This window comes from Mirounga leonina, unplaced genomic scaffold (assembly GCF_011800145.1).
Source record: "Mirounga leonina isolate KUSES-001 unplaced genomic scaffold, KU_Mleo_1.0 Mir_150, whole genome shotgun sequence".
NCBI lineage: Eukaryota > Metazoa > Chordata > Mammalia > Carnivora > Phocidae > Mirounga > Mirounga leonina.
The window spans coordinates 4,608,690-4,635,179 of record NW_023270374.1 but is presented as its reverse complement, the minus strand read 5'-3'; the positions used below and the strand labels follow the sequence as shown (position 1 = coordinate 4,635,179).

At 41.9% G+C, this 26,490-nt stretch overlaps 1 protein-coding gene across 1 annotated transcript in view; it reads left to right on the top strand.

The window, feature by feature from the left end:
- Window positions 1–9,421: 9,421 nt before the first annotated feature.
- KIZ (kizuna centrosomal protein) overlaps window positions 9,422–26,490 on the top strand; it is a 130,225-nt gene continuing 113,156 nt past the window's right edge. Inside the window, exons 1-3 of the mRNA XM_035005748.1 lie at window positions 9,422–9,638; window positions 18,053–18,115; window positions 20,571–20,733. Coding sequence (XP_034861639.1) covers window positions 9,550–9,638; window positions 18,053–18,115; window positions 20,571–20,733 — 315 coding nt within the window. The 5' untranslated portion in view covers window positions 9,422–9,549. The remainder of the gene's footprint in view (window positions 9,639–18,052; window positions 18,116–20,570; window positions 20,734–26,490) is intronic.

Sequence of the window (26,490 nt, the reverse complement as noted above, 5' to 3'; positions counted from 1 at the left end):
GTACTATGTAAGGGCATGAATTCCTGGGGGGAAAGGAACACTGAGGGGATGCTATAGGTTGAGTTGTGTCTGCCCCCCCTCCCCCTGCCAAATTCATATGTTGAAGCCCTAAGCCCCAGTACCTCAGAATGTGACTTTATTTGGAGATAGTCTCTTTAAAGAGGTAATTAAATTAAAATGAAGTCACTAGGGTGGGACTGGCTTAGGACATAAGCCAGTACAGAGGGAAGACCGCGTGAAGACACAGGGAGAAGGTGGTCATCTGCAAGCCAAGGAGAGAGGCCTCAGAAGAAACCAACCCTGCTGAAACCTTGATCTTGGACTTTCAGCCTCCAGACTGTAAGATAATAATAAATTTCTGTTGTTTAAGCCATCCATCTGTGGTACTTTGTTAAGGCAGCCCCAGCAAACTAATGCAAGGGTCAATGTGGAAGCCAACTCCCATACTGACTGTCTTATTGCATTTAAAAAATAATGGCTTCTTCAGACACAAGGCTACATATTGTATAATTCTATTTATATGAAATTTCCAGAATAGGTAAATCTGTAGAGACAGAAAGTGGATGAGCGGTTGTTAGGGACTGGAGGTCCAGGGGAATGAAGAGTAACTGCTAATGGGTATATGGTTTCCTTTGGGGGTGATAAAATGTTCTGAAATTACAGAGTGGTGATGGTTGCACAACTTTGTGAATATACTAAAAACCACTGAATTGTACAATTTCAAGGGGTGAATTTTATAATACGTGAACTATACTGCAATTTTAAAAAATGGCTTCTTGTTGCTACATCTGCCCATCAATTGGTATTTTGGGGTAATCTTTTGGGCTGGATTCTCATCCTGGAGCTGGGCTGAAGAACACCAAAGAAATACATGCCAGTCTTCCTCCCTGCAGAAGTCTTACAATGGAGTTGTGGTAATGAAACAGTTTTAAAATACTCCCAATGCATTATTTAAATAGCTGCCAAGATTCCAGATTGAGTCCAGCCCGAGAAAGCCTACCACTGGAGAGAAGCAACACCTCTGTCACACCTCCACAGGCCCACTCCAACTTCTGCTCAAGCTGCAGTGGCCGGCCCACCCTGGTCATACATTACCTCTCATGCTTCGGTTTCCCTGATCCAACAAACACTTGCCTTTGTGAGGAGCAGTAGAACGTAGCAGCTGAGAGCTTGGGCTCTGTGCTCTTTCATGTAAGTTATAATACCACTCGTCCTTTTATGAGCTATGTGGCCTCAGTTAGATTGTGTACCCTTGATGTGCCCCAGATTGTTCATCTGGAAAATGGGGGTGATACTTATAAAGAGTTAGGAATGAAGTAAGGCTCCATTAATGTTACCTACTTGATGATATTTATTGGTGCATGTGTGTGTGCGCACACACAACCATTAATGAAATGAACTGGTTGCCATTTGGTTACATTTAAAAGTCCTAAGAAATTAGGAATGCTCCTTGTCCTCAGGGAGTTGTTGGAACCATTTGCTTATTGGATGGTTTCTATGGGCCAGGACTATGCTAAGAGCCTCTCAAATGATACCATATTCACACTTCACAGTAACTCTGTTAAAAAAACTTAACACTACCTTTATTTTTGAAATGAGCCAAATGAAGCATTCAAGATCTTAAGAAATGTGTTCACACAGCTAGTATGAAGCAGGGTCAGGATTTGAACTCAGGTCTTCAGATGTTAAAGTATGTGATCTTTTGAAAATTTGGTGCTACACTCCCCTTCCCGTGCCCTTGATTTCTACTCTTGAGAGGTAGTGAGCGAGGATCCCTCAAACTGCCAGGACTGAAACTGAATTATGGATTGAGGTTCCCAACTGAACGCCACCTACCAGGTCCTTGGTGATAAGTTCAAGTGACTTGACTCGTCTGAGTGGGCATGTGAGGACTGAAGAAGGAGGATGGAGAGAAAGCTTGGGAAATGCCTTTGAGAGACAGACAAATAGTAAGAAGCAAAATGTGGGGCCTTAACTCTGATGGCTCTCTCCATCTCCCAAAGGGATATTCTTCTTGCCTTCTGAAGAAGTGATGCTAACTTATGTTTATTGAGGGCTAATTCTACCAGACATATTCTAAGTGCATCACACAGGTCACTGCTTTTAATCTTCTCAACACGCCTAAAGAATTTGGGGCACAGCAAGTTTAAGTAATCTGCCCAAGTTTGCATAGCTTGTAAGAGGAGGTGGTAGTATACCACACAGAGGGGGCACCTGAGCCAAAATTCCCAACCTCTGTATTCTATCACTTCTCTAGGACACGATGTCAAGTGTTTGCTGGAGCAGAGAGGGTGCTCTGTGTGGCAGCCACCACTGAGTGCCCCAGGAATGAATGAAGCCAACATTTCTACAAAGACACATGCTATAGATAATTGCAGACAATGAGAAGTAAAACATTCTTCACCCAGCGCCCTGTCACCTTATAAACATAAACACATAGTCATCAAATTAAATGGTATTTATTATGGGAAACACTTTGGTTTCAACCTGTGTGTGAGTTGTAAGAGCAGGCCCAGAGCATCCCTTTGTTTCCCATCCTTCCAGTTAGGAGTACTTGTTGAACCCTGATGAGAAGTGTATCCAAGTGGCAAACAATTATGAAATCCACCAAATGATTTTTGAGGAGAATTGCAGCATTCAAAGATTGTTTACGTGTGACATCAGCACCTACAGGGATGCAGGGCTGCTGCTCATGCATCCAGGGATCCACAGTGGCAGAGCAGTCCCTGCCGGGAAGAACTAAGCCACCATCCAGTCCTACAGGGAGAAAAGAATACATACAAGGATTCGGCACTGCAGGTCTACGACCTCTGAGGATTCCTCTTTGTCAACAAAGGGATAATCCTGAAGACCTCATGGAAGAAAATTCAAGGACTTCCATGGAAATCATAGGTATGCAGGAGCTGTGAGACAAAGTGAACCCATCTCATTTAAGAAGTCTCTAGCTAGAGGGGCACCTGGGGTGGCTCAGTTGGTTAAGCATCCAACTCTTGATATCATCTCAGGGTCCTGAGTTCAAGCCCTGTGCTGGGCTGCATGCCCAGCATGGAGCCTACTTGAAGAAGGAGAAGGAGAAGAAGAAAAGAAGTAGAAGAAAAAGAAGAAGTCTCTAAATAGAGACTAAATAGCTCTGTTATTATATTTCTGGCTGTTATTTAGCTTTCACAGAACTTGTGTATTTTAGAAACCCACATATTATTAGCTTGGCTTACATGATATGAAGTAAAATGAGGAAATCTATGTTTTCACTTTGTTTATTGGACTTTGCACTCACTTCTTATTGTTTCAAATTATCTGTTATAAGTGCCTTTGAGCAAAATGCTCTTAGTAACCTCATGCTCTCCTGTATTAGTCAAGGTTCTCCAGAGAAATAGAAACTGTAAGATGGATAGATGTATAGATAGATAGATAGATAGATAGATAGATAGATAGATAGATAGATAGATAGACAGATAATCTGAAGAAAGAGAGAGAGCGATATATTTTAAAGAACTGGCTTATACAAACATAGGGGCTAGCAAGTCCAAGGTCTATAGGGCAGGCCTGCAGTCTGGATATTTCAACAGAAACTGATGCTGCAGTCTTGAATCCAAAGGCAATCTGGAGGCAGGATTCTTTTTTCTGGGACCTCAGTCTTTTCTCTTAAGGCTTTCAACTGATTGAATGAGGCCTGTCCAATTATGGAGGACAATTTGCTTTACTCAAAATCTACTGATTTATAAATACTAATCATATCTTAAAAATACCTTCATAGCGAAATTTAGACTGGTATTTGATCAAACAACTGGATACCATGGCCTAGCAAACTTGACACATAACACTAATGATCACATCTCCCCTCTTGACCACCAACACCTCCCACCAAGAATGGCATCTCACATTCTAGTTCCTACCTTTCTACCTCCCAGTAACTTATGATCTCCCCCTGTGCTTATCCATCTTGTCACTTTTTCTCTAGATCTGCACTGCCCAACATACTAACTGTCCTGTAATCCATGTAATCATATTATATGTCCTGTAAAAATTAAATTTTAATTAATTAAAATAAAATTAAATTAAAAATTCAATTCCTCATTTGCACTAGCTGGCAATGACTCAAAAGTCACGTGTAGCTAGTGGCTATCATATTGGGCAGCACAGAATAGAACCTTTCCATTATTGCTGAAAGTCTCATTTAACAGAGCTGCTCTAGATGCATTTTCTTCAGACACTGACTCTTAACCTCAGAGTTCCAGGTTTGCAATCTCCTTGACCATCTGGAGAGTCCTATAAATCCTCTTTGGGAATGTTGTGGAAAGGCATTTTGATGCACTTGTGTAATTGTTCTATGGAATGCTTGTGTATTAATCAGGCTAAGTGATGCCAGCTGCTGAAACAAACAACCCCCAAATATCAATGGCTTAACACAATAAAGCCTTATTTCTTGCACAAGTCACATCCTCTGCTCTTTGCAGTCACTCTATCTTCTTCCAGAGCCACAGAGTTCTCCATTGGAATCTCTGCACGTAATGGGTCAACAAATGGAAAGTGGGGAAAAATTATAGGACATTTGAAGGCCATGCCAAGAAGTGGCTGCATCACTTCCATTCACATTTCATTGGCCAGACTGGGCCATATAGACCCATCTAACTGCTAGAAAGGATGAGAAATGAAGTGCCAAAGAGAAAAATGAACAGAATGATGAACGCATAGTGCTGTATCATAGCATGTAGAAAAATGCATTCTGCAGTGAATACTATTCCCCCAAACAATGACACATGTAAATGTAAAAACCTTCCTGCATACATTATATTTTACACATCTCATACAGGAAAATAGAAATATCAGTAGGTATTGATGAATAGCAAATGGTGAATTTTAAGGCCATATAGAATGGCAGTTAGGAAAGGAAGGGCTTTGGAATTGGAAAAGGTCTGTGTCTGAATTCTAGCCCTACTGCTACTTGGTCAAGAATACACTGGCAGCATAATCTTAGGCCAGTTGCTTAAACTCACATTGCCCTCAAAGGACCGTCATGGGATTTAAATGAGGCAACAAATACTTACACCAGTGTCAATGCTCAGTGACAGGAGGGGTTACATACACACATACATGTGACAACCTTTTCTCCTACCTTTTCTTTTCTTTTCTTTTCTTTTTCCTCCTACCTTTTACTTTTGGGTCCTCTTTTCTTACAAACTGAATTTTCTTTTTTTTATTATGTACAAACTGAATTTTCTAATAACATAGGATGCAATGTCTAATATTTCTGTAGAGTGATCGCAAAATGAAATATTTTTCCATGTTTGTGTTTGTTGTAGGTTTAGTTGTGCACCCCTCCCCGCCCAAATTCAAATATTGAAGTCCTAATTCCCAATACCTCAGAATGTGACCTCATTTGGAACAAGGGTCATTGCAGATATGATAATTAGTTAAGATAAAGTCATACTGGAGGACGGTGGGATCCTAATCCAATATGACTCGTGTCCTTATAAATGGAGACATTTGGAGACATGTATGCACACAGGGAGAACACCATGGGAAAATGAAGGAAGAGATCAGGATGATGCATCTATGAGCCAAGGAATGGTAAGGATTGCCAACAAACCACCAGAAGCTAGAAGAGAGGCATGAAACAGATTCTTCCTCATGACCCTCAAACGGAGCCAGTCCTGCCAACACCTTGATCTCAGACTTACAGCTTCCAGAACTGTGACACAATAAATTTTTGTTGTTTAAGCCACCCCGTGTGGGGTACTTTATTATGGCAGCTCTAGCAAACAAACATAATATCCAAGCAGTTTTGACTCAAATATACAGGATTCATTTTTTAAATGGCATTTAAAAGTGTAAAATTTAAATTGTAGAATTCCAATTCCAACATATTTCCAAAACCAATTTTCCATTCATCAGTCTGTTTTTTGAGCTTACAAAAGCAGCAGCTTCATATGAGTCACCCTAGGATCATGACTATAGGGATAAAACACTGGCTTTCTTTTACTGTTTGTTTAGTGGGGCTCCTGGAGACCCATATTTAGAACTAAATTCACTGATATCACCCAGATTGCCAGCTGTGTGACCTTGGCCAAGTCCCTTACCTAACCCGAATCCTTTACTTCCTCTAAAAAATAAAGCGGTAACTAGATTCTCTGTAATTTCCACCTAAGACATACTGTAGCTTATAGGAAGCCTTGCCAATCCAGGCAGACTTGCTGGCCTGTAGTCCAGGTAAGTAAAAACAGAGCTGCTTATAGAAATCAGTTCTGCTAATATAAAGGGATTTAGGAACAATATTAAAAGACAGTACTCTGTGAAATAAGTCAAACAGAGAAAGACATGTATCATATGATCTCACTGATATGAGGAATTCTTAATCGCAGGAAACAAACTGAGTGTTGTTGGAGTGGGGGGTGGGGTGGGAGGGATGGGGTGACTGGGTGATGGACACTGGGGAGGGTGTGTACTCTGGTAAGTGCTGTGAATTGTGCAAGACTGTTGAATCTCAGATCTGTACCTCTGAAACAAATAATGCAATATATCTTAAGAAAAAAAAAAAGAAGAAGAAGAAGAAGGTAGCGGGAGGGGAAGAATGAAGCGGGGGAAATCGGAGGGGTAGACGAACCATGAGAGACGATAGACTCTGAAAAACAAACTGAGGGTTCTAGAGGGGAGGGGGGTGGGAGGATGGGTTAGCCTGGTGGTGGGTATTGAGGAGGGCACATTCTGCATGGAGCACTGGGTGTTGTGCACAAACAATGAATCATGGAACACTTCATCTAAAACTAACGATGTAATGTATGGGGATTAACATAAGAATAAAATTTAAAAAAAAAAAAGAAAAAAGAAAAATCAAAAAAAAAAAAGACAGTACTCTGGCAAATTAAATATTCAAAGTGAAGAACACTGCCTTTATTAAAAGTGTCAACATTTAGAATGCATAATTTTAGCATAAATACTCTAGAAATATTCACTTAGTTTGCTATGTTTTATTGTTAATAAAGAAGGTCTTGCATGTAGATTTGTCATATGTCATTAATAAATCAGCTATAAAATGCAAATTATAATTATTTCGAATTATCTATTTACTGTTTATTTATATTTAAGTTTAGGCTCCCCTAATACGGCCTAATAAAAATTTGAGATGCTAAGTGACTGCTTCATCTGCTTACTCTGTGTATTTGCTGAAAATAAGTAGTTATATTAATTGAGGGATTTTTTTTCCCTTAAAAAATTTATCTGGGTGAGGGTGAACCTAAATAAAATATGCTAAAAATATGCATTATTTTTGCCAGTGTGGTGGGTAAAACATAGTTTGCACTAAAATCAGCAAAATAAACCTTTGTACATGACTGTGGAATCAATCTGGTGTAATGATTTGATATAACAACTAAGAAATATAGCATTAGTACTACCCCGGCAAGAGGACCCCTGCCCCAGCTTCTGTATATTATAGAGCCTGTTCTGGCCCTTTTTTTTTTTTTTTTAAAGATTTTATTTATTTATTTGAGACAGAGAGAATGAGAGAGAGAGAGCACATGAGAGGGGGGAGGGTCAGAGGCAGAAGCAGGCTCCCTGCCGAGCAGGGAGCCCGATGCGGGACTCGATCCCAGGACTCCAGGATCATGACCTGAGCCGAAAGCAGTTGCTTAACCAACTGAGCCACCCAGGCGCCCTGGCCCTTTTCTGGCCATGCTACTCCATACAAGGCAAAGAGGTCCCAGGGCCAGTGTATGGACTTGCCTGGAGCTCACACATACACACACCTTTCTAGAACACATTCGGGGTACCTACGATGCTGACATTCTTTGCTCAAAGGGGCCCAAGTTCCTTTCCAAGGCCTGTAGAGACCTCTTTCCTGGATCATTCTTGCAAGGGTGACTATCACTGGTGTGCTCACGATTAGACTTGATGTGTGGCCAAGAAGAGGCTAAGGTGGGGATCAGGATAGAGCAGGCACTTGTGGACTGGGGTGGGGAACACACACATCTCTGCCCATGTAGGAACCTCTCACAGTGCAGGACTGAGCTGGAGGTGGGAAATAAGAGGGGTAAGTAGGGGAAAGAGTCATAGAACTAAATTCCCTGGTGGCTTTCCTGGTTCTTATGAAGGCACATTGGTCAAGGTAGGAGGAGAGAACATAGCTTACCTACAACTTGTCATCATGAGTTATAATTGTTTAATACTTCAACAGATAGCACGAAGGTCTCCAAGGACTCTTGCTCTGGACCTGGCAAATATGAAGAGCAGGCTGAGTAACATCTCACTAATGATCAATTTGCTACCTGAAGTCACACCTTGCACATAAGAATAAGTTAAATTAATGGCTGAGAAAAGAAACCAAGTGAAGAATAAGAGACCAAAGAAACTCTCTACTGTAGTTCCTTTTCTTCCGCTCTGTGTGTTTTGGAATATGTTTTTCTTCGGGAAGCTTATTCTCCAAGATGATGATGATGATGATGATGATGATGATAAAAACTGATGCTTACTATGTGCTGGGCCCTCTTATAAACATTACACACATTAATTAGTAATTATAACAATGGCATAGGTGGGTCCTGCACTAAGAGCCTCCCGTTTTACAAGAGGAAGTCTGGGCATCAAGAGGGTGACTTGCCTGCAGTCGCACGGCTGGGCGGAGGAAAAGGAGGCTCGAGCCCAGGCAGTCTGGCTCCAGAATCCCTGCTGAAGAATTCTGCAGGGCTTTTGCCCACAGAGCCACGTCTGCACAAACAAATGTCTGCTTCATAGGCAACTAGTTAGCAACTCTTCCCTCTTCACCAACCAGTTATGTCACTTGCAGCATTAACCACATCCGTGGGTCAGCACGGACTTTCAAGCAAGGGGTTGTTCTACTGTCAGGGCTGAGCGCAGTTGCTTAGTATTTTGGTTTTTGTCTTTTTTGTGGTGTTTTGTTTTGCTTTTAAGTGTGGTAGGAAAACAAGTTTAGCACAGTGCTGGCTCTCAGAAATCCTGGAAAAAGGGAGGTAGAGGTGGTAGGAAGAAGTAGAGAATGAACCTTGGAAAATTAATATAGTTTGATGACAAAGGCAAAAATGATCAAGTCAATTGCTCCCGTCCAGCTGCGTTCCCCCCAATCCCCCAGCCTGTACCAAGGTGTCGGGGGCGTAATCAGGGCCGGCTTCTGACTTGGCCTTCAGTGGGGCTCCTTGCCTCTGGGAGGGCCAGGGTCTCTCCCGTGAGAATTCTGAAGGGTGAGGGGAAAGGGAGACGCCAAAGTAGGGGCGGAGAAGCCGGGGAACAGCGCCACACGACCTGACACCCCGCCACCAGCACCAAGAGAGGATCCGCCACTCTTGGAGGCGGCCAATGCAGCCTCACAAGACGCCCCGCCTCCGCCCCGCCCCGCCCCTCCCCTCCGCGGCGTCTGCCCCGCCCATCCACGGTGCCCCGCCCCCCGCCCCACCCCCGAGGGCCTCGGTCCCGCCCCCTGCATGGCGGCTCGAGCCCTGTTTACCCGCGGTGCATGGTGGGACCGTCGTCTCGGACAACCAACCTGCCCCCCATCCTGGTGGCCGCCTCTTGGCGGTGCGGAAGGAGCGCGGCGGCGGCATGCGTCAGGCCTCCACATCTTCAGAGCCTCTGGCGAGCCCCGACTACTACGAGAGGCTGGGCCGCCTCCAGCACCGGCTGCGGGACAGGTACGGCCTACCCGGGGCGGGGGCGGGGAGTGGGCCCGGCCGAGGGTCCACCGGTGCCCTAACTCCGGTTCCTTGCCGCTTCCCGCGCCGTGTTTCCATGGGCCCGGGTCCGCCCACGACCCCCCCTCCCCCCCCGCGCCACCAAGCTCCCGGTGGGGCCTGGAGGACAAAATTTACCAAATACCCTGGCCCATCGCCCTTACTGGAGGTCTCCCGCCGGAAGATGCGGCCGCATCACTGAATTTGCCCAGAAGTGAGAGTAGGAGTTCTTCTGCCTGTCACTCTCAATCACGCCTTGTGAATTTCTCTACTCCCTTCTACACGCCTCCTCCCCTGTCTCTCTTCAAATTGTCATCCCACCCTGACAGCTGCACTGCCTCAATGATGACAGGTCCGGGAACGCAGGTGGGAGAGAGAGAGAGAGAGAGAGAGAGTGTGTGTGTGTGTGTGTGTGTGTGTGTAACATATGCCCTATTTAAATGCAGGAGACATTTTTGGGGGGAACGAGGGCTGGCCAGATTTCCAGCAAAGGGATGAAATTTACAGAAGTCCAGCTTCCAGAGGGTTCATGATACTTTAAGACATGAAAGACGAGAGCCACTGAAAACAGCTAGATCTAAGAGCACAGAGAGAAAATTATAAAGCAATTTACTGTAAATAACCACATAAAAGATAAGTTGTTGGAACTACTACTTAGCTGCTAAATTAATTGGAGTTGGAAATCTCATTAGCTGACAAGAAAGGAAATAGATTTTTGGATCTCTTGATAAACAAAGTGTTTAATGAATGTTAAAAGTTACAAAATCATTTCAGTGAAGAGGAGAGCTTTGTGTGTGACAAATATAAAATGACAACAATAATTACATGTAAGGTAAGGGCAGAAGTATGTGGTTATGACAAGGAATTATATTCATCTTATCCTAGATTTAATTCTTGTCAGATATTTATAGAGCATCCACAACAGGCCTCCTTAATTGTCCTCACAATATTTTACCCCTTAATCCTTTCCTGTATCCTATTTTCTTTCTGACCTACTGCCACTCACCCACTCCAGGCACCTCCTCACCTCCAACTTTTAAAAAAATTACTTCCTGAAGTGCCTTCCCTATCGCAAGTATTGATCAACCCATTCCCTAACTTAGGTGATCTCTTATTTTTACAGCACTGTAGATAAATGGCTTAAGTGACTTGCTCCCTGCTTAGAGAGAGAATTCCAGGAGGACAGGAGCCGTATTTAGCTGGATCTTTAGCTGGTAATAGAGTACCTCAGGGGAGGAGGGGCTTGACAAATGTTTGTTGAGTGAATGGCAGAAATCCCAAAGCCAACCATCCAGGGTCCAGGAGTTACAAATGTCTTGTATACAACACTGGTGCCACACATTGTCACTAAATCATGACGCTTTTCCAGTCAACCAGGGAAAGTAAACAGTATCATATTTCAAAGACAGTATTAAGTGTCTGCACATACCTTATAATTAAAAGACAAGACACTGCTCTGTACATCAGCACGCCTAAAGTGCTTTTGACACTGTTCTGTTAGAAGAGTAGCTTAGCTACCCCAGGCCTTTAGGTATTTGTATCTCTTAGCCCGTGATCTAATTTTAAAATGTTACTGGTCCAAATGGCATTCTTTCTGAACTAGGTTCATTGTGAGTTATCATTTTTGCTTCCTATGCTAGAAACACCTGGCTGCTTATAGTCTTTATAGTATTATAACTGTGTAATGATTAGTACTCACTTTATGTTTAACAATGTTTTAACTGTAAGCAAGGTGAGGCTGTTGAAATTATATAAGGAATTCAAGTCAAATTTTATAGCCTATTCATGGTTCTGCATTTGGAGTCTTTAAAAAAATTTTAAGGTGGAAATCTGTTGCTGTGTGTGTTCACCTTTCATTTTATTAAATTTTTTTAGAAAGGAAGGGGGGAGGGCCAGAGGGAGAGAGAATCCCAAGCAGACTCCCTGCTGAGCACAGAGCCTGACACAGGGCTTGATCTCACTACCCTGAGATCATGACCTGAGCTGAGATCAAGAGTCAGATGCTTAACCGACTGAGCCACCCAGGCGCTCCTTATTTTTCATTTTAAAAGTCCATAACTAATGCATAGTAAGTACAGAGGCAAATAACTTCGATGCAGAGAAACAGGTTCTGCTCTACGAACAGTTGTGTGACCTTGAGCAGGTTGTTCAGCTTCTCTGAACCTTGGTTCTTCACCAGAAGTGAGGAGCACTGAATTATATGTATGGTAAGGCCACAGATTTGTTTTTTATCTAGTAGAGTAATGAACTTCAAATGAAGAGTTGAAAGCTGTAGTTTTGCAAAGCAACAAGTAATGCGTATCATTGTTTGTATCCTATTTGAGTGTTTGAATGTACCTGCTTTTTTGTTTAGTTTAGTTTTGTTTTGTTTTTTAACCAATCTCAGTGATCACAAAGACTCTAAAACTTCAAGGTCATTTTAAAGGCTGCATCTCTGGGTCATCACAGCTGCTTTATCAGTCCAGAAATTTCCTGGGGGTGGGAAATAAAAGCAATCTGCCCTTTCCTGGCCTTCTTAGAGCTGGCTCATTGCTGGTCTAATATAGTTGGTCTAATAACGGGGCCTTTCCTTTGTAAGTGGTGTATTTCTAGCCCAGATTGTCTCAGCTGTAGTCACACATAGATGTACATTCTTAATTTTTTCCTCTTTGTGTATGGTGTTTTCTCTGCACTCTGGTGAAATCAATCATAGAATCTTAAAGAGCCTGCTGGAGTGACTCGTTACGGTGTGTGTAGTGCCACAAGCATGGTAGAAACATGTGAGTGGAATTGACTCTTACAATTATATAAAAACATCCCTTTAAAAGGCCCATTAACCAGTCCCAGTTTTTTCAATGCCACTATTGATTCAGAGTGAGATATCATAATAGTACAGAAATTGATTCTGAGATATTAGTTGAGTAAAGCTGAAGTTGGTATTGAGACAAAAACAGAATAACAAGTGGCTTAAAAGGAGAAAAGCAAAGCATGTGGCTACACTCTTAAGGACTACCCATCTGTGTAAACCTTTGAATGGTCGAGGTGAGGGGTGCAGGTGACGGAAACTGTGGGCTATGGGTATACATCCCAGGGCTGGGTGTTTCAGAGATTCTGAAATAAAGATTTAGTATGTAGGGGTTGCAAGATAATCCTCCCCATAAACCTTCTCTGGCTATTTATTGGGGTAAATATCTTGTTTTAAGTCTTAAATTTAAAAAAGAAAGGAAAGACAGCATTCAGAAGCTCTGCAGTGTGGATGAGGAGGTTGGGAAAAGTGCCTGTGTTAAAGACTTAATGAGATTAGCATCATGTTGTCCGCAGTGGGAGGCCAGGAGATGTTTGTGGTTTTTCACCATGTGAAGTGCCGTAATAGGTCATTGTGACTGGCAGATGTGTGTATCTACTGAAGACAGAGTAAGAACGAAGAAGTTCTGTGTTCGTGATTAAAAAGCACTTGCTGTACAGGAAGTGATGGATTCCCAAAAAGACCTTTTTCACCAGAGGTCATAGGTGGATTTTAAAAATTATTTTGAATTATGGGCGCCTGGGTGGCTCAGTTGATTAAGCGGCTGCCTTCGGCCTGGGTCATGATCCCAGGGTCCTGGGATTGAGTCCCACATCAGGCTCCTTGCTCAGCAGGGAGCCTGCTTCTCCCTCTCTCCCCCTCTGCTTCTGCTCTCTGTCAAATAAGTAAAATCTTTAAAAAAAATATTATTTTGAATTAAATTCAAGCTTACAGAAAAGTGCAAGTATAGGATAAAGACTTCTGGTATTCCCCTCACCCAGATTCCCCAAGTCTTTTTTTTTTTTTTGTAAGATTTATTTACTTATTTATCTGAGAGAGAGAGAGCATACAGAGGGAGAGGGAGAAGCAGACTCCCTGCTGAGCAGGGAGCCCGACGCGGGGCTTGATCCCAGGACCCCGGGATCATGACCTGAGCCAAAGGCAGAAGCTTAACCAACTGAGCCACCTGGGTGCCCCAGATTCCCCAGCTCTTAACATTTCATTATATTTTTTCTGTTTTTGTCCATCTGCCCATCTGCCTAAAATCATTAGTCTTTTCTGAACCATTTGAGAACTACAGATACAATGCCCCATTACTCCTAAAAACTCTAGTGTCTGTTTCCAAAAACAAGGATGCTCCTGGACATAGATGCACCCTGGAACTCTCCCAGTGAGGAAATCAACACTGATTGATACCAGTCCACAGACTCCAGTCAAATTTCATCACCTGCCCATTTTGCCAAGTGTCTTTTTTTTTTTTTTTTAAAGATTTTATTTATTTGACAGAGCACAAGCAGAGGGAGAGAGAGGGAGAAGTAGGTTCCCTGCTGAGCAAGGAGCCCAGTGTGGGACTCGATCCCAGGACCCTGGGATCATGACCTGGGCCGAAGGCAGCCGCTTAACCGACTGAGCCACCCAGGCATCCCGCCAAGTGTCTTAAGACTGTCTTTTTTCATTACTGGTCCAAGATCCCATCTGTGTACCCATTTGCCATGTCTCTTCAGTCTCCCCCAGTCTGGAGCTATTCCGTAGTCGTTCCCTGTCCTGTGTTCCTGACAGTTTCGTAGAGTACAACTTTCATTCCAGAGGGTGATCCTAAAGCTGGGTCCATCTAATGGTTCCTCATGACCAGATTCTGATAACACTTCCTTGGCAGGAATAGCACAGAAGTGAAGCATGACATCAGGGCACAAGGTCATAGACACACTTAACGGTCTTTCTGTCTTTGTAATTTAATGACAGCTCACTGTCCAGTCATTCATTCTTCATGAACTAAGTATCCTATTAATCATGAAATTTTAGAAGAGGCAAAAGTGACTAATAAAAATTTCTAACATGGAAGCAATTATGCCATATTTCCTTCACTTCTCTTCTAAGTTCACTCTTATTTTTTTAATTTTATTTTATTTAAATTAACATATAGTGTATTATTAGTGTCAGAGGTAGAGTTCAGTGATTCATCAGTTGCTTATAATACTCAGTGCTCATTACATCACATGTCCTCCTTAATGCCCATCACCCAGTTACCCCATCCTCCCAACCCCTCCCCTCCAGCAACCCTCAGTTTGTTTCCTATAGTTAAGAGTCTCTTACAGTTTGTCTCCTCTGTTTTCGTCTTATTTTATTTTTCCCTGCCTTCCCCTATGGTCCTCTGTGTGTTTTTTTTTTTTTTTTCTTAAATTCCACATACGAGTGAAATCATATGGTATTTGTCTTTCTCTGACTGACTTATTTTGCTCTTAGCATAATACCCTAGTTCCATCCATGTCATTGCAAATGGCGAGATTTCATTCTTTTTGATGGCCTATTAATATTCCATTGTATATATATACCACTTCTTCTTTACCCATTCATCTGTTGATGGACATCTGGACCCTTTCCATATTTTGGTTATTGTGGACATGGCTGGTATAAACATTGGGGTGCAGGTGCTTCTTTGGATCACTATGTTTGTATCCTTTGGGTCGATACCTAATAGTGCAATTGCTGGGTCGTAGGGTAGCTCAATTTTTAACTTTTTGAGGAACCTCCATACTGTTTTCCAGAGTAGCCACACCAGCTTGCATTCCCACCAACAGTGTAAAAGCGTTCCCCTTTCTCCATATCCTCGCCAACATCTGTTGTTTCCCGAGTTGTTAATTTTAGCCATTCTGACCTGTGTGAGGTGGTTATCTCATTGTGGGTTTGATTTGTATTTCCCTGATACCAAGTGATGTTGAGCATTTTTGCATATGTCTGTTGGCCATTTGTCTGTTTTCTTTGGAGAAATGTCTGTTCATGTCTTCTGCCCATTTTTTGACTGGATTTTTTGTTTTTTGGGTTGATTTTGATAAGTTCTTTAGAGATCTTGGATACTAGCCCTTTATCTGACAAGATATTTATAAATATCTTCTCCCATTCTGTCGGTTGTCTTTTGGTTTTGTTGACTGTTTCTTTTGCTATGCCAAAGCTTTTTTTTTTTTTTTAGCTTGATGAAGTGCCAGTAGTTCATTTTTGACTTTGATTAACATTTTTATTAGTTCCCTTGACTTTGGAGATGTGTCTAGCAAGAAGTTGCTGCAACCAAGGTCAAAGAGATTGCTGGCTGTGTTTTCCTCTAGGATTTTGATGGATTCCTGTCTCACATTTAGGTCTTTCATCCATTTTGAGTTTATATTTGTGTATGGTGTAAGAACTTCATGCAGGAATTCAGCAAAGTAGAAGGATATAAAATCAATGCACAGAAACCAGTTGCATTTCTATACACTATGAGACAGAAGAAAGAGAAATTAAGGAATGGATCCCATTTACAATTGCACCAAGAACCATAAGATACCTAGGAATAAACCTAACCAAAGAGGTAAACTGAAAACTATAGAACATTTATGAAAGAAATTGAGGAAGACACAAAGAAATGGAAAAACATTCCATGATCATGGATTGGGAGAGTAAATATTGTTAAAATGTCTGTGCTACCCAGAACAATCTACACATTCAATGCAACCCTTATCAAAATACCATCAACTTTTTTCACACAGCTGGAACAAATAATCCTAAAATTTGTATGAAACCCCTGAAAAAATCCCGAATAGCCAGAGGAATGTTGAAAAAGAAAACCAAAGCTGGGGCATCACAATTCTGGACTTCAAGCTATATTACAAAGCTGTCATCAAGACAGTATGGTACTTGCACAAAAACAGACAAATAGATCAATGGAACACAATAGAGAACCCAGAAATGGACCCTCAACTCTGTGGTCAACTAATCTTTGACAAAGCAGAAAAGATTATCCAATGGGAAAAAGACAGTCTTTTCAACAAATGGTGTTGGGAAAATTGGACAGCCACATGCAGAAGAATGAAACTGGACCATTTTTTTACACCATACACAAAAATGAGTTCACTCTTATTAATGACAAAATAAAAATGTGTGTGGTGCTACTACTTAAAAAAATAGCATCTCTATGATTTTTTTTCCTTGGAATCTTTTTTTCCTTTTTAAACATAGGCAAACCCTAACTAAAGAATAGACCCTGTGTTCCCAAGCTAAGATTTGGTGTTTGAATTTTGGACCCCATTTTCCCATTAAAAGAATTTGGTTAAATGGTAGTTTCCATTCTAGATTATGCTAAGCAAAGAAGTTAACTTCTAATGTAGCTAACAGAGTAACTTTGGGGATTTTTTTTAAAGGGAAAACATATCTAAAGAAAAACAGAAACTAACAATTAAGAGCTCCCAAATGGAACATAGGTTCAGCCCCTTTCCCTTAGCCAGCCACCTGAGGTCACCTTCTGCTGGATTCCTTGTCTTTGATTCACAGTTTTTTTTTTTTTTTTTTCCTGGCATTTTTCTTGCAGACATTATGTGATTTTTCTTTTGGGCTTTAGTTAATTTAGATTAGCAATTTAGCTTCAGTTGAAGGTTATACTTTGGTGGTGGAGCAGAACGCCTATGGTTAAACCCCCCTGTGGTTAAACCCTCCCAAGGGCTCTTTCTGGGACTGGGATGGCTAGTCCTGTTCAGCGATTTTACCCCATAGCCCTTTTATTTTGACTGTTGCTACCTCCTTTGCTGCCTAGTTTCCCTTCCCTCTTACCAGGCTTGGGTGTACAGGTATGCAGGATAAGCTTTGTCCTCTAGCTTACTGCCAGCACCCACCTGAACAATACAAGCTAAGTCCTTCCTGGGAGTAGCTCCAGGGAGTAGCAGTCAGTGACAAATCATGGTGATGTTACAAAGATAAAAAGAAATTCCTCCAAATTCAAAGTAATAGTGTTAGGGGATTTGGTCTTCATTAAATATGAATGGGGCTAGGTACACTTTTCAGAGACTTGGCTCTGCCCAAGCTTGTCTGGCTGGGAGCAGAGCAAGCCACCAGTCTTCAGTCAAGGGTGGATTTGTGGAAGTATGTTGTCTTGATCTGGTGGAACCCCCATCACTCAATTGCCACTATCTCAGAAAAATCTGGCCATAGTATATTCTATGTATTTATCTTGTTTATTGCTTGTCCTTCCCTCTAGAATGTCAGCTGCCTGACAGCAGAGCCCTTGGCTGGCTTGTTCGCCATGTTAGTGTTCAGGCCTAGAACAGTACCTCGTTCATCATGGCACTCAAGAAGTACTTGTTGAATGAGTGAACCTGCTTTCCAGTCTTTTCTTAGTGCCTTTCTACCATTTACTTTGAAAATCTTGTTCTTTTTGCTTCATATTGGTATCATTTTGCTTTTTAGATTTCCATGGTGACTACCAAATATTTTTGTGTCTTGAGTTTCAAACAGCTGGCATTTTCTACTTCTTAGAAAGACCAGAGAAGCATTCTCACAAAGGTGTAATTTCAAAAGAGATCATGTTCTAAATCCAACTGCCTATTATCAGTGTAACTTATTTATAAAATATTTTCTTTCTATATTATAGTGAAAAAAAGAGACTGGACCTGGAAAAGAAACTTTATGAATATAATCAATCTGATGTATACAGGTAAGATGTGACAGTGGTAACAGTTTTTAAGCCAGTTGGCCAATGTTAATCAATAAAAATGTAACCCTAGTGTATATTACAGATACCATAATTGCAGTACTTTGACTGTTCTCTTGTGTCTAGTGTGTACTCGTTTCCAGTAAACACTGAAATATAATATAATCCTATCAAATGTAGGAATAAATTTTGTTAAAATTTGTGTAAGATAAAAATTGTTTTATTTTCACTATTTGGTACTTGTGGTATTTCAGGAATCTATTTGGCCTATATAGCTGAAGAATAAGATACATTATATAGTCTTATCTTTTTGGTCACAATTTAAACACATTGAACCTGTGTAATGATTAAGGCATAATGACTGTAGCTGGCCTTTCAACCAGCTGTTGAAGGCAGGGTTATGTGATGTCTCATTTGTTCATGGGTATTTGACAATGCCTGTGAAAATTATGAGCAATGGATAAAATACATGTTATCCTTTCTGGGTTCTTCTAATATGCAGAGCCGATTTTTAATATTTTTAATTCTATTTTATGGAAACGGAACTTCATCCTTAAGCCAAATGTGTGGTATTGCCTCCAATTTTTTCTTTTAAGATTTTATTTATTTTTTGACACAGGGAGAGACAACGAGAGAGGGAACACAAACGGGGGGAGTGGGAGAGGGAGAAGCAGGCTTCCCGCTGAGTAGGGAGCCCGATGTGGGGCTCGATCCCAGGACTCTGGGAGCATGACCTGAGCCGAAGGCAGATACTTAACGACTGAGCCACACAGTCACCCCTCCAATGTTATTCATATGAAAAATTTCTCGCTATGATAGCATTAATTTGGTAATTTAGTCACATCATAATGTGAGTGAGAAATGAAAACATGTCATTCGGAATCGAGAGAAAACTTTAAAACCAAACCACCCATCGGGTCCATTTGTTTCCTCAGATGGTTTTAGGATTCAGTGTACTTCCAAGGATACGAGTCACGGTGGAAAGTGATATGTCCCCAGTATTTCTAGAAGAGACAAAAAGCCAGTGAGATGGTACAAGTAATAGCAGTGTTGTGGATGCCATGGCCTCAGAAATGGGCCCAAGTCTGAGAGCATTCCTGGCAGCTGCCATTTTTGTAGCCCGCAGCTAAGGGGATGGCTGAAGGGGTGGAGACTTTACCTGCAGCCTATTCCTGGCTTCCTGGGGACCTTTACCAAGCTATCAGTTTGCCGAGTTTGTTCCCCTCTCTTACTTAGCCTCTCGTTTCCTGGAAGACAGAGGGAATGATTTGCTAAAAATAAACTTTCTTTGACTTCCTAACAGGATAAAAATCCAAACTGTCTGACATGGCTATTTCAATCTTGTCCCCCTGCCCCCTCCAGAAGGCAGAGCCTGAGACAAGGGTTTGTGTGTAGATGGTAGTTTATTTTAGGAAGTGGTCATATAAAACTGGTGAGCAGAGCTGGGAAGAATGAAGTAGGAGCTGGTCACTGCTGTGGGCACCTGGGGCTCCATCCTTCCAGACCTTGAGGGGAGCCATGTAGCCCGCCTCCCTGCTCCTCACAAGTGTCTCAAGGGAAGGAAGGGGAGCCATTTACCTGCTGGTAACTCTGCATTGTGCAGGGCTGCCCCAGGAGGTGTTAACTCCTTCTCACATCCATGTTGCAAACTCAGAGGAGTAGCTCTGGGAAAGCAAGATACCAGATGCAGCCGAGACAGGTGCTACCAGGTGGCTGGCAGAGGAAGAGCTGGGCCAGGAGGGTGTGAGGACGGCCTGCAGAGTATCTGTCACAGCAGCTTACCAGACCCTCTGTTATCTGCCCCTGGGTAATCTTCATCATCACCCAGAGCTAGAGCGAGCAGCATTGGTTTCTGTGCGAAGAGTAGTGTACTCTTTGTTTTACACTTTGGATGAGAGTCTCTAAAGGTCTTTTCACAATTGAAGTTCAATTACAGCCCATATATATCATAAAATATTTTAAAAATATATTTGACAGTTCCTAATTAAAATTTTTAATATTATCTGAATGAGAGCTTTTGGGATATTTTAAATTTTGGAATCTCTTAATGTTTATGGATTGTGGTTTATAGTTTGATTCTATTTCCATCTAAGCAGGTAGTTTTGAAATGGTCTGTCATAAAAAGAATGCTAATGGGCTATTCATCCGACCATGGCCACATAGACACCGCTCTTGAAATCACATTTAATTTTGAGAAAGAAATCTTTATTGTGTGAATGTTATAATGTAGTCTTGTATACATTTCTCAGGAGAGTTATGCCTGGATGTGATACTCAGTGATGTTGCATTAATTTCTTCTCTCTAAAAATGCATGTACATTCTGCCCTTAGCTTCCAGTGTTTGGGTAAAATATCTCCAAATATATTGTCTCATTAACAATTTTGTTAAAGAAAATTCTCCTCCTTTGATTTGTCAGAGCTTAACTGCAATGTTTAAAAATCTGCTTTTATTTTTCTAGAGTTAAGCTGAAGTATGTTAAACTAAAGAAATACCTGAAGGAAATATGTGAATCAGAAAAGAAGGCTCATACTCGAAACCAAGAATATTTAAAACGGTTTGAGCATGTCCAAGCTCATGTTGGACATTTTACCACCAATACAGAGAAGCTTCAAGAACTGAAGGTAACATCTTGTTTTGTACTCTCTCTCTCTCTCTCTCAGTCTCTTCTGCTAAAATTAGAAGGAAGTAAGAGTAGTTAGTGTCAGATCAGTGGTCACTAATGTTCAGTTGTTCATCCATAAGATTAATTGCCCATTTTCTCTGTGGATTCTGTGTGGCCAAATTTTGATTGGGGGACTTGAAATTGCATTTTCTCAGATTTCTGTTTTAGTTGAAGAATTAATGGAATAGCTGTACTTTGTTATACTACACAAATAATTACCTTGTACAGGCACAGGCACTAGCCACTACCTGGCACAGACCTGGCGTATGGTATTTGTTGGCTTCATGATTGAATTTGAGCAGCATTAGGGATCCCGCTAGAGACTACCTCCTTCTTTATTTTTTTATTTATGTTTTCTCATTTATCAAGTTAACTTTTTAAAAAAATTTTATTAAAATTCTAGTTAGTGAACATACAGTGCAATATTGGTTTCAGGAATAGAATTCAGTGATTCATCACTTACATGCAACACCCATTGCTCATCATAACAGGTGCCCTTCTTAATATCCATCACCCATCCAGCCCATCCCCCACCCACCTCCCTCCATCAACCGTTCAATTTGTTCTCTGTTGTTAAGAGTCTCTTATGGTTTGTTTCCCTCTCTCTTCCCCCACCCCCCATATGTTCATCTGTTTTATTTGTTAAATTCCACATATGAGTGAAATCATATGGTATTTGTCTTTCTCTATCTGACTTACTTCGTTTAGCATAATACATTCTAGCTCCATCCATGTCATTGTCATTCTTTTTGGGGACTACCTCCTTCTTTAAAGGATTCTTTTTCTGGGGTCTGGGCTCCTCTGTTCTGGTCAGGCAGTGTGTTGGGGAGAGACTGAGGGTAGAACTGGCCCCACGGAGTTCACCTTTATGCTCCTCAGCTGTGTGACCCAGAGCAACTGCTCTCCATGGCCCTCTCTGATTCTGGGACCCCATTCCCCTAAGGCGCTGGGCAACCTTTGGCTCCACAAATTATGCCAAGTATGGAGGGCTAGACCTTTTTTCTCACCATTTGTGCTGGCCAAGGGCTGCTGCTCAAGTTAACCCAGCTGAATACTGGTTACAGGAGAAGTTGACTTCAGTACTTCCCTTTCTTTTTTTTTCCTCTAGGAGTTTCCCCCACTGAGCCTTTATTTCAAGTACGTAGATAAATGAAAAGAATTATTATAATGAACATTCATGCAGTGATCTGAATGTTTGTATCCTCCTGAAATTCATATCTTGAAATCCTAACCCCCAAGTGTGATGGTATTTGTAGCTGGGGCCTTTGAGAGGTGCTTCTGTCATGAGGGTGGAGCTCTAATGGATGACATAGGATGCCTTCTAAAAGAAGCTCCAGAGAGCTCCCTAGTCCCTTCTACCATTGGAGGATGTAGTGAGAGGGTGGTGGCTCTGAATGAGGAGAGGGTCCTCACCAGAAGGTGACCACACTAGAGCCTTGATCTTGGACTTTCTAGCCTCCAGCAGAACTGTGAGCAATACATTGCTAATGTTTATAAGTCACCCAGTCAGCGGTGTTTTGTTATAGCTGCCTGAATGGACTAGGAAAACTCACATACTCTCTACCCAGATGCAATAGTTGTAAATATTTTACCATATTTGCTGTGTGTGTGTGTGTTTGTGTGTACACACATTTTCCTGAGCCATTGAAAGTATGCTGTGGACACCATGACATTTCTCCCCTAAATACTTGAATGTGGATCTGCTAAGAACAAGGAAAGTCTCCTACATAATCATACTACCTTTATCACACCTGAGAAAACTAATAATATCATTTAATATCCACCCGATATTTAAATTTCCCCAGTTCCCTCCAAAATTCTCTTTAGTTTTCCAGACCAGGAGCCAAGTAGGGTTTGTACATTACATTTGGTTATTGTATCTTTTTTGGTCTGCAAATCTAATTTAATCTCCTACCACTCTTCTTTTTTTGTTTTCCATGACACTGGCTTTTTGAAGAAAGTAGTCTAATTGCATGTAGAATGATCTGAATTTGACTGGTTATTTCTTTGAGATATCATTTAACTGAAAATTTGGATTAGACCAGCACTGCCCAACAGAACTTTCTGTGGTGATAGAAATGTTCACTATCTGTACTGTTGCTGTCTAATACAGTAGCCACTAGCCACCCATGGCTACTGAGCACTTAAAATGTGGCTTGTGACACAGGACTGAGTTTTTAACTTTGTTCATTTTAATTAGTTAAATTTAAATAGTCATAGCTGAGGTTACATACTGCCTATTGCATCCTATCAGGAGGTTCATCAGTTGTGATGTCAGGTGGTCTGATCTAAGTGAGGTTGAGTTTGATGCATTGGTTAAGATGGCAATCTCTAGATCTCTCTATTATATAGTACCTTTTTTGCAACTGAGCCAATAATCTATGAAGTGATAGTTTGACATCTTGGGAATATTTTGTTCCTCAACAGTCTTTTACCTAGTGGTTTTAAGATCTGTCAGTGATGCCTGAATCAGTTATAGTGGAGGTTGTGAAATGGTGATTTTTCTAATTCAGACTTCTACTTTATCAGCTGGCATTCTTCTATAGAGAAGAGCTTTCTTGCCTTCTTTTCTCTCTCTTTTTTTTAAGTATCATCATGGACTTGTGAATTTTTATTTAGTCAGTATACTATCAATCACTGTAATTATTCTTTTTGTTGTTCATATTTTCCCAAATTTTGCCTGGGAGAGTCTCTTCGAATTGGCTTCTGTGTCCTTTTGACCTGACCCCATTAATTCTGAGCCTTCTTTGCTTTGGGGCACAAGGTGTGCCAGGTGTACCGGATATGTCCCTGCCTCAGACATGAAGTTAGCCTCTTTTCCAAGGAGCTGTGGTTCCTTTTAGTGGAGAAGGGTATTTAGAAACCAAGATCTGGAGGTTAGATGTGCTCAAGCAATAGCAAGTTTTAGCTGCAGCACTTCGGGTTTTCTTCTCTTACTATTCAACTAGAATACTTAACATTCAAAAAGCAGTTGTTAGTATCAACAATGTAAATCTCTTTGCTGTTCAGAGATTCCACAGAGAAAATGAAAGTGGTAGACAAAGCAGGGAATTTTGCCTTCCCCAACAGAAAAAAGGAAATAATAGAAGTTTTCCTTTTATTTTTACATTGATGCTTTACTTAATTGTTGATTTCACAATATAGCCAAATGTAAGAGGGAGGAATTTGAAAGGGAGAATGATCCTTTGTAAGTATTTTTATATCAAGAGCAGTTGAGGGGCGCCTGGGTGGCTCAGTTGGGTAAGCGTCTGCCTTTGGCTCAGGTCATGATCTCAGGGTCCTGGGATCGAGCCCCGCATCGGGCTCCCTGCTCAGTGGGGAGCCTGCTTCTCCCTCTCCTGTGTTCCCTCTCTCGCTGTCTCTCTCTCTCTGTGTCAAATAAATAAATAAAATCTTAAAATCAAATCAAATCAAAAAAGAGCAGTTGAGTCTTGGGTAAGGAATGCCTTTTGAAAACAATCTGTGATGGCATAGAAGAGCAGACCATGTAGCTACAGATGGGAAAGATGTGAGTTGCATGGAGAACTGTACATTGGGAGTCACCTGAGTCCAAAGCTGAATGCTTGAACTGTGCCCGTGAAACCAAGTAGTGATATTTCAAACTCCAGCTAGTGACACCACTTACCTCAGCAAACTGTGTAGTAAGCAGAGTTTCAGAGAAGGTAATGTTTGTCCCTGCTGTCTTCCCCTTCATTTCTGCCTCTTCCTTTTGTCCTGGTGTCCAGTGGTGGTCTTAGGAAGGCCAGAACAACTTGTTTCCTCTTAATCCCGCCCCACTCAGCTATCAGATCTTTACCTCCTCTGCTGGCTGACTGCGTGTAAATTTTAGGAGAGAGGTGTTCTGATGGAGCGTATTGCCCACACACCCCAAAATGCCAGGGATATTTCCCCTTGAATAGACTGTAGCTAATGCAAATGAATTAACAATTGGTAGAGTTCCAGAAAGTGAAACGGAGTGAAGCAATGTGCAAGAAGTTGTCATTTGGCCCAAATTATATTAAGTGCATTTTTCCCTCTTTGTAGGACTATGCCCACTTTATTATATAATGTTAAAATATTTTTAATGGGATAAAGGCTAAAAAAAATACCCTTTCAACTGATTTTATGAATTATACTATTTTATTTGGGGACCTGTGATCATTTTCAGGGCTTTTAAAGACTATTGATCTGTCATGTAGATTTGAAAATACAGTGTTGTGGCTGTGTTGCTATTTGTCAGATAAAGAGGCTGACTAAACTCCATTCAAGCATGTAAATATTAGTAGTGTTGTGAGGATCGTGTCCTTCTCTCCTTCTTTCTGCACCCCCTCCAGACCCTGCTCCCTGCATTAGTGCTTTTGTAGAAGAGCCCCAGTTGGTCCTTAGAGCAGTTTTCCTTGGGTGCCCTTTGACCTTATCTCAAGTTGGGTTCTCCTGGAATGGACCCTGAGACAAGGATTCAAATGTAAGTGGTTTGTTTGGGAAGTACAGGGAGGGTCAGTAGGCAGGTAGGCAGATGAGACAGGGAAGGACAGGTGGCTGACATAGGGTGTATCACCAAGCCAACTACCATAGTCGGCATCTGGAACTTAACCCCACAGGGAAACCCTGGAAAGTGGTTCAGAGCATTTGAAATATGCATACATGGCTCGTGAGCATCACTGATTGAAGACTGATGGGAAAGAGAGGCAGTGAGGGGAAATTAACTGTGAGCTCCTTGGGCACAGAGACAGAGATGCTGGGACTTAGGAGCACCCAAAAGGGTCCCAGGGGCATGTGTGGAACATGGCCAGCTCTGTTTCAGCCTCCCCTGTTCAAGTGCCAGGCATGAGGCTGGCATGTCAGGGCATCGAAGGGGATTCCTCAGTTGAGGAGAATCATCATCTGGTTATGTCTCTTATCTGCCTGAAAGCCTTGAGTGCTTGCTCAGCCTTTTAGGACAAAGCCCAGATGCTGCTTTCTGCCTGCATACCATCCCGCAGTTCAGCCTTATGACCCTTAACACATGCATGCATGTGCACGCGCTAACACATTCCTTCTCACTGTCCCTCTCACACAAATACACAGACGTGCAGATTTTCTCTTCCCCACGCGCCCCCCCCACCTCCTTCCTCTGTCCCCATCTCTGCCTCCTATCTCTGCTCGCTCCCTCTCCCCACCCCCAGCTCTCCTCACCCCTGTCTCCTCCGTACCCCCTCATGCAATATTCCCACACCCCCATGTCTTCCCCCATCCCTCTCCATCTTTATCTCCCACACATGTGCGCATTCTCTCTCTCACACACACATATACTCACACACACCCACTGAATTTTAAACATGCTGAACACTGTATTTCCTTGAAAGCACTGCATTATCTCCTATCTTCTTCAAGTAGAAGGAGTCTTTCCCTCTGTCCTGCCTTAGGTCTGTGCCATAATTATCTCTGTAAGCACTTTCTTCGTGGGATTGTTTACATGTTTTCCCACCTCACTGTGGGCTCCTCATCTTATTTCAATGCTCTCAGTATCTGACCCAGAATGTGGCATATAATAAGCACTCAGCGTTGAGGAACACTTCCGTAGTCTTGAAGCACTCAGTAAGCATTGAGACTCCCCCACCGACTGAAAATTGACTCTTCCATATTTTTCATCTTTCTCTCTTATGGACCACAGACAACTGTGGGAGAGCTAATGTGGTATTGGTTCTATCCTGTGTTATACCTTCCCAGGAGCATTTCTGTTTAATAGCAGAGGCAT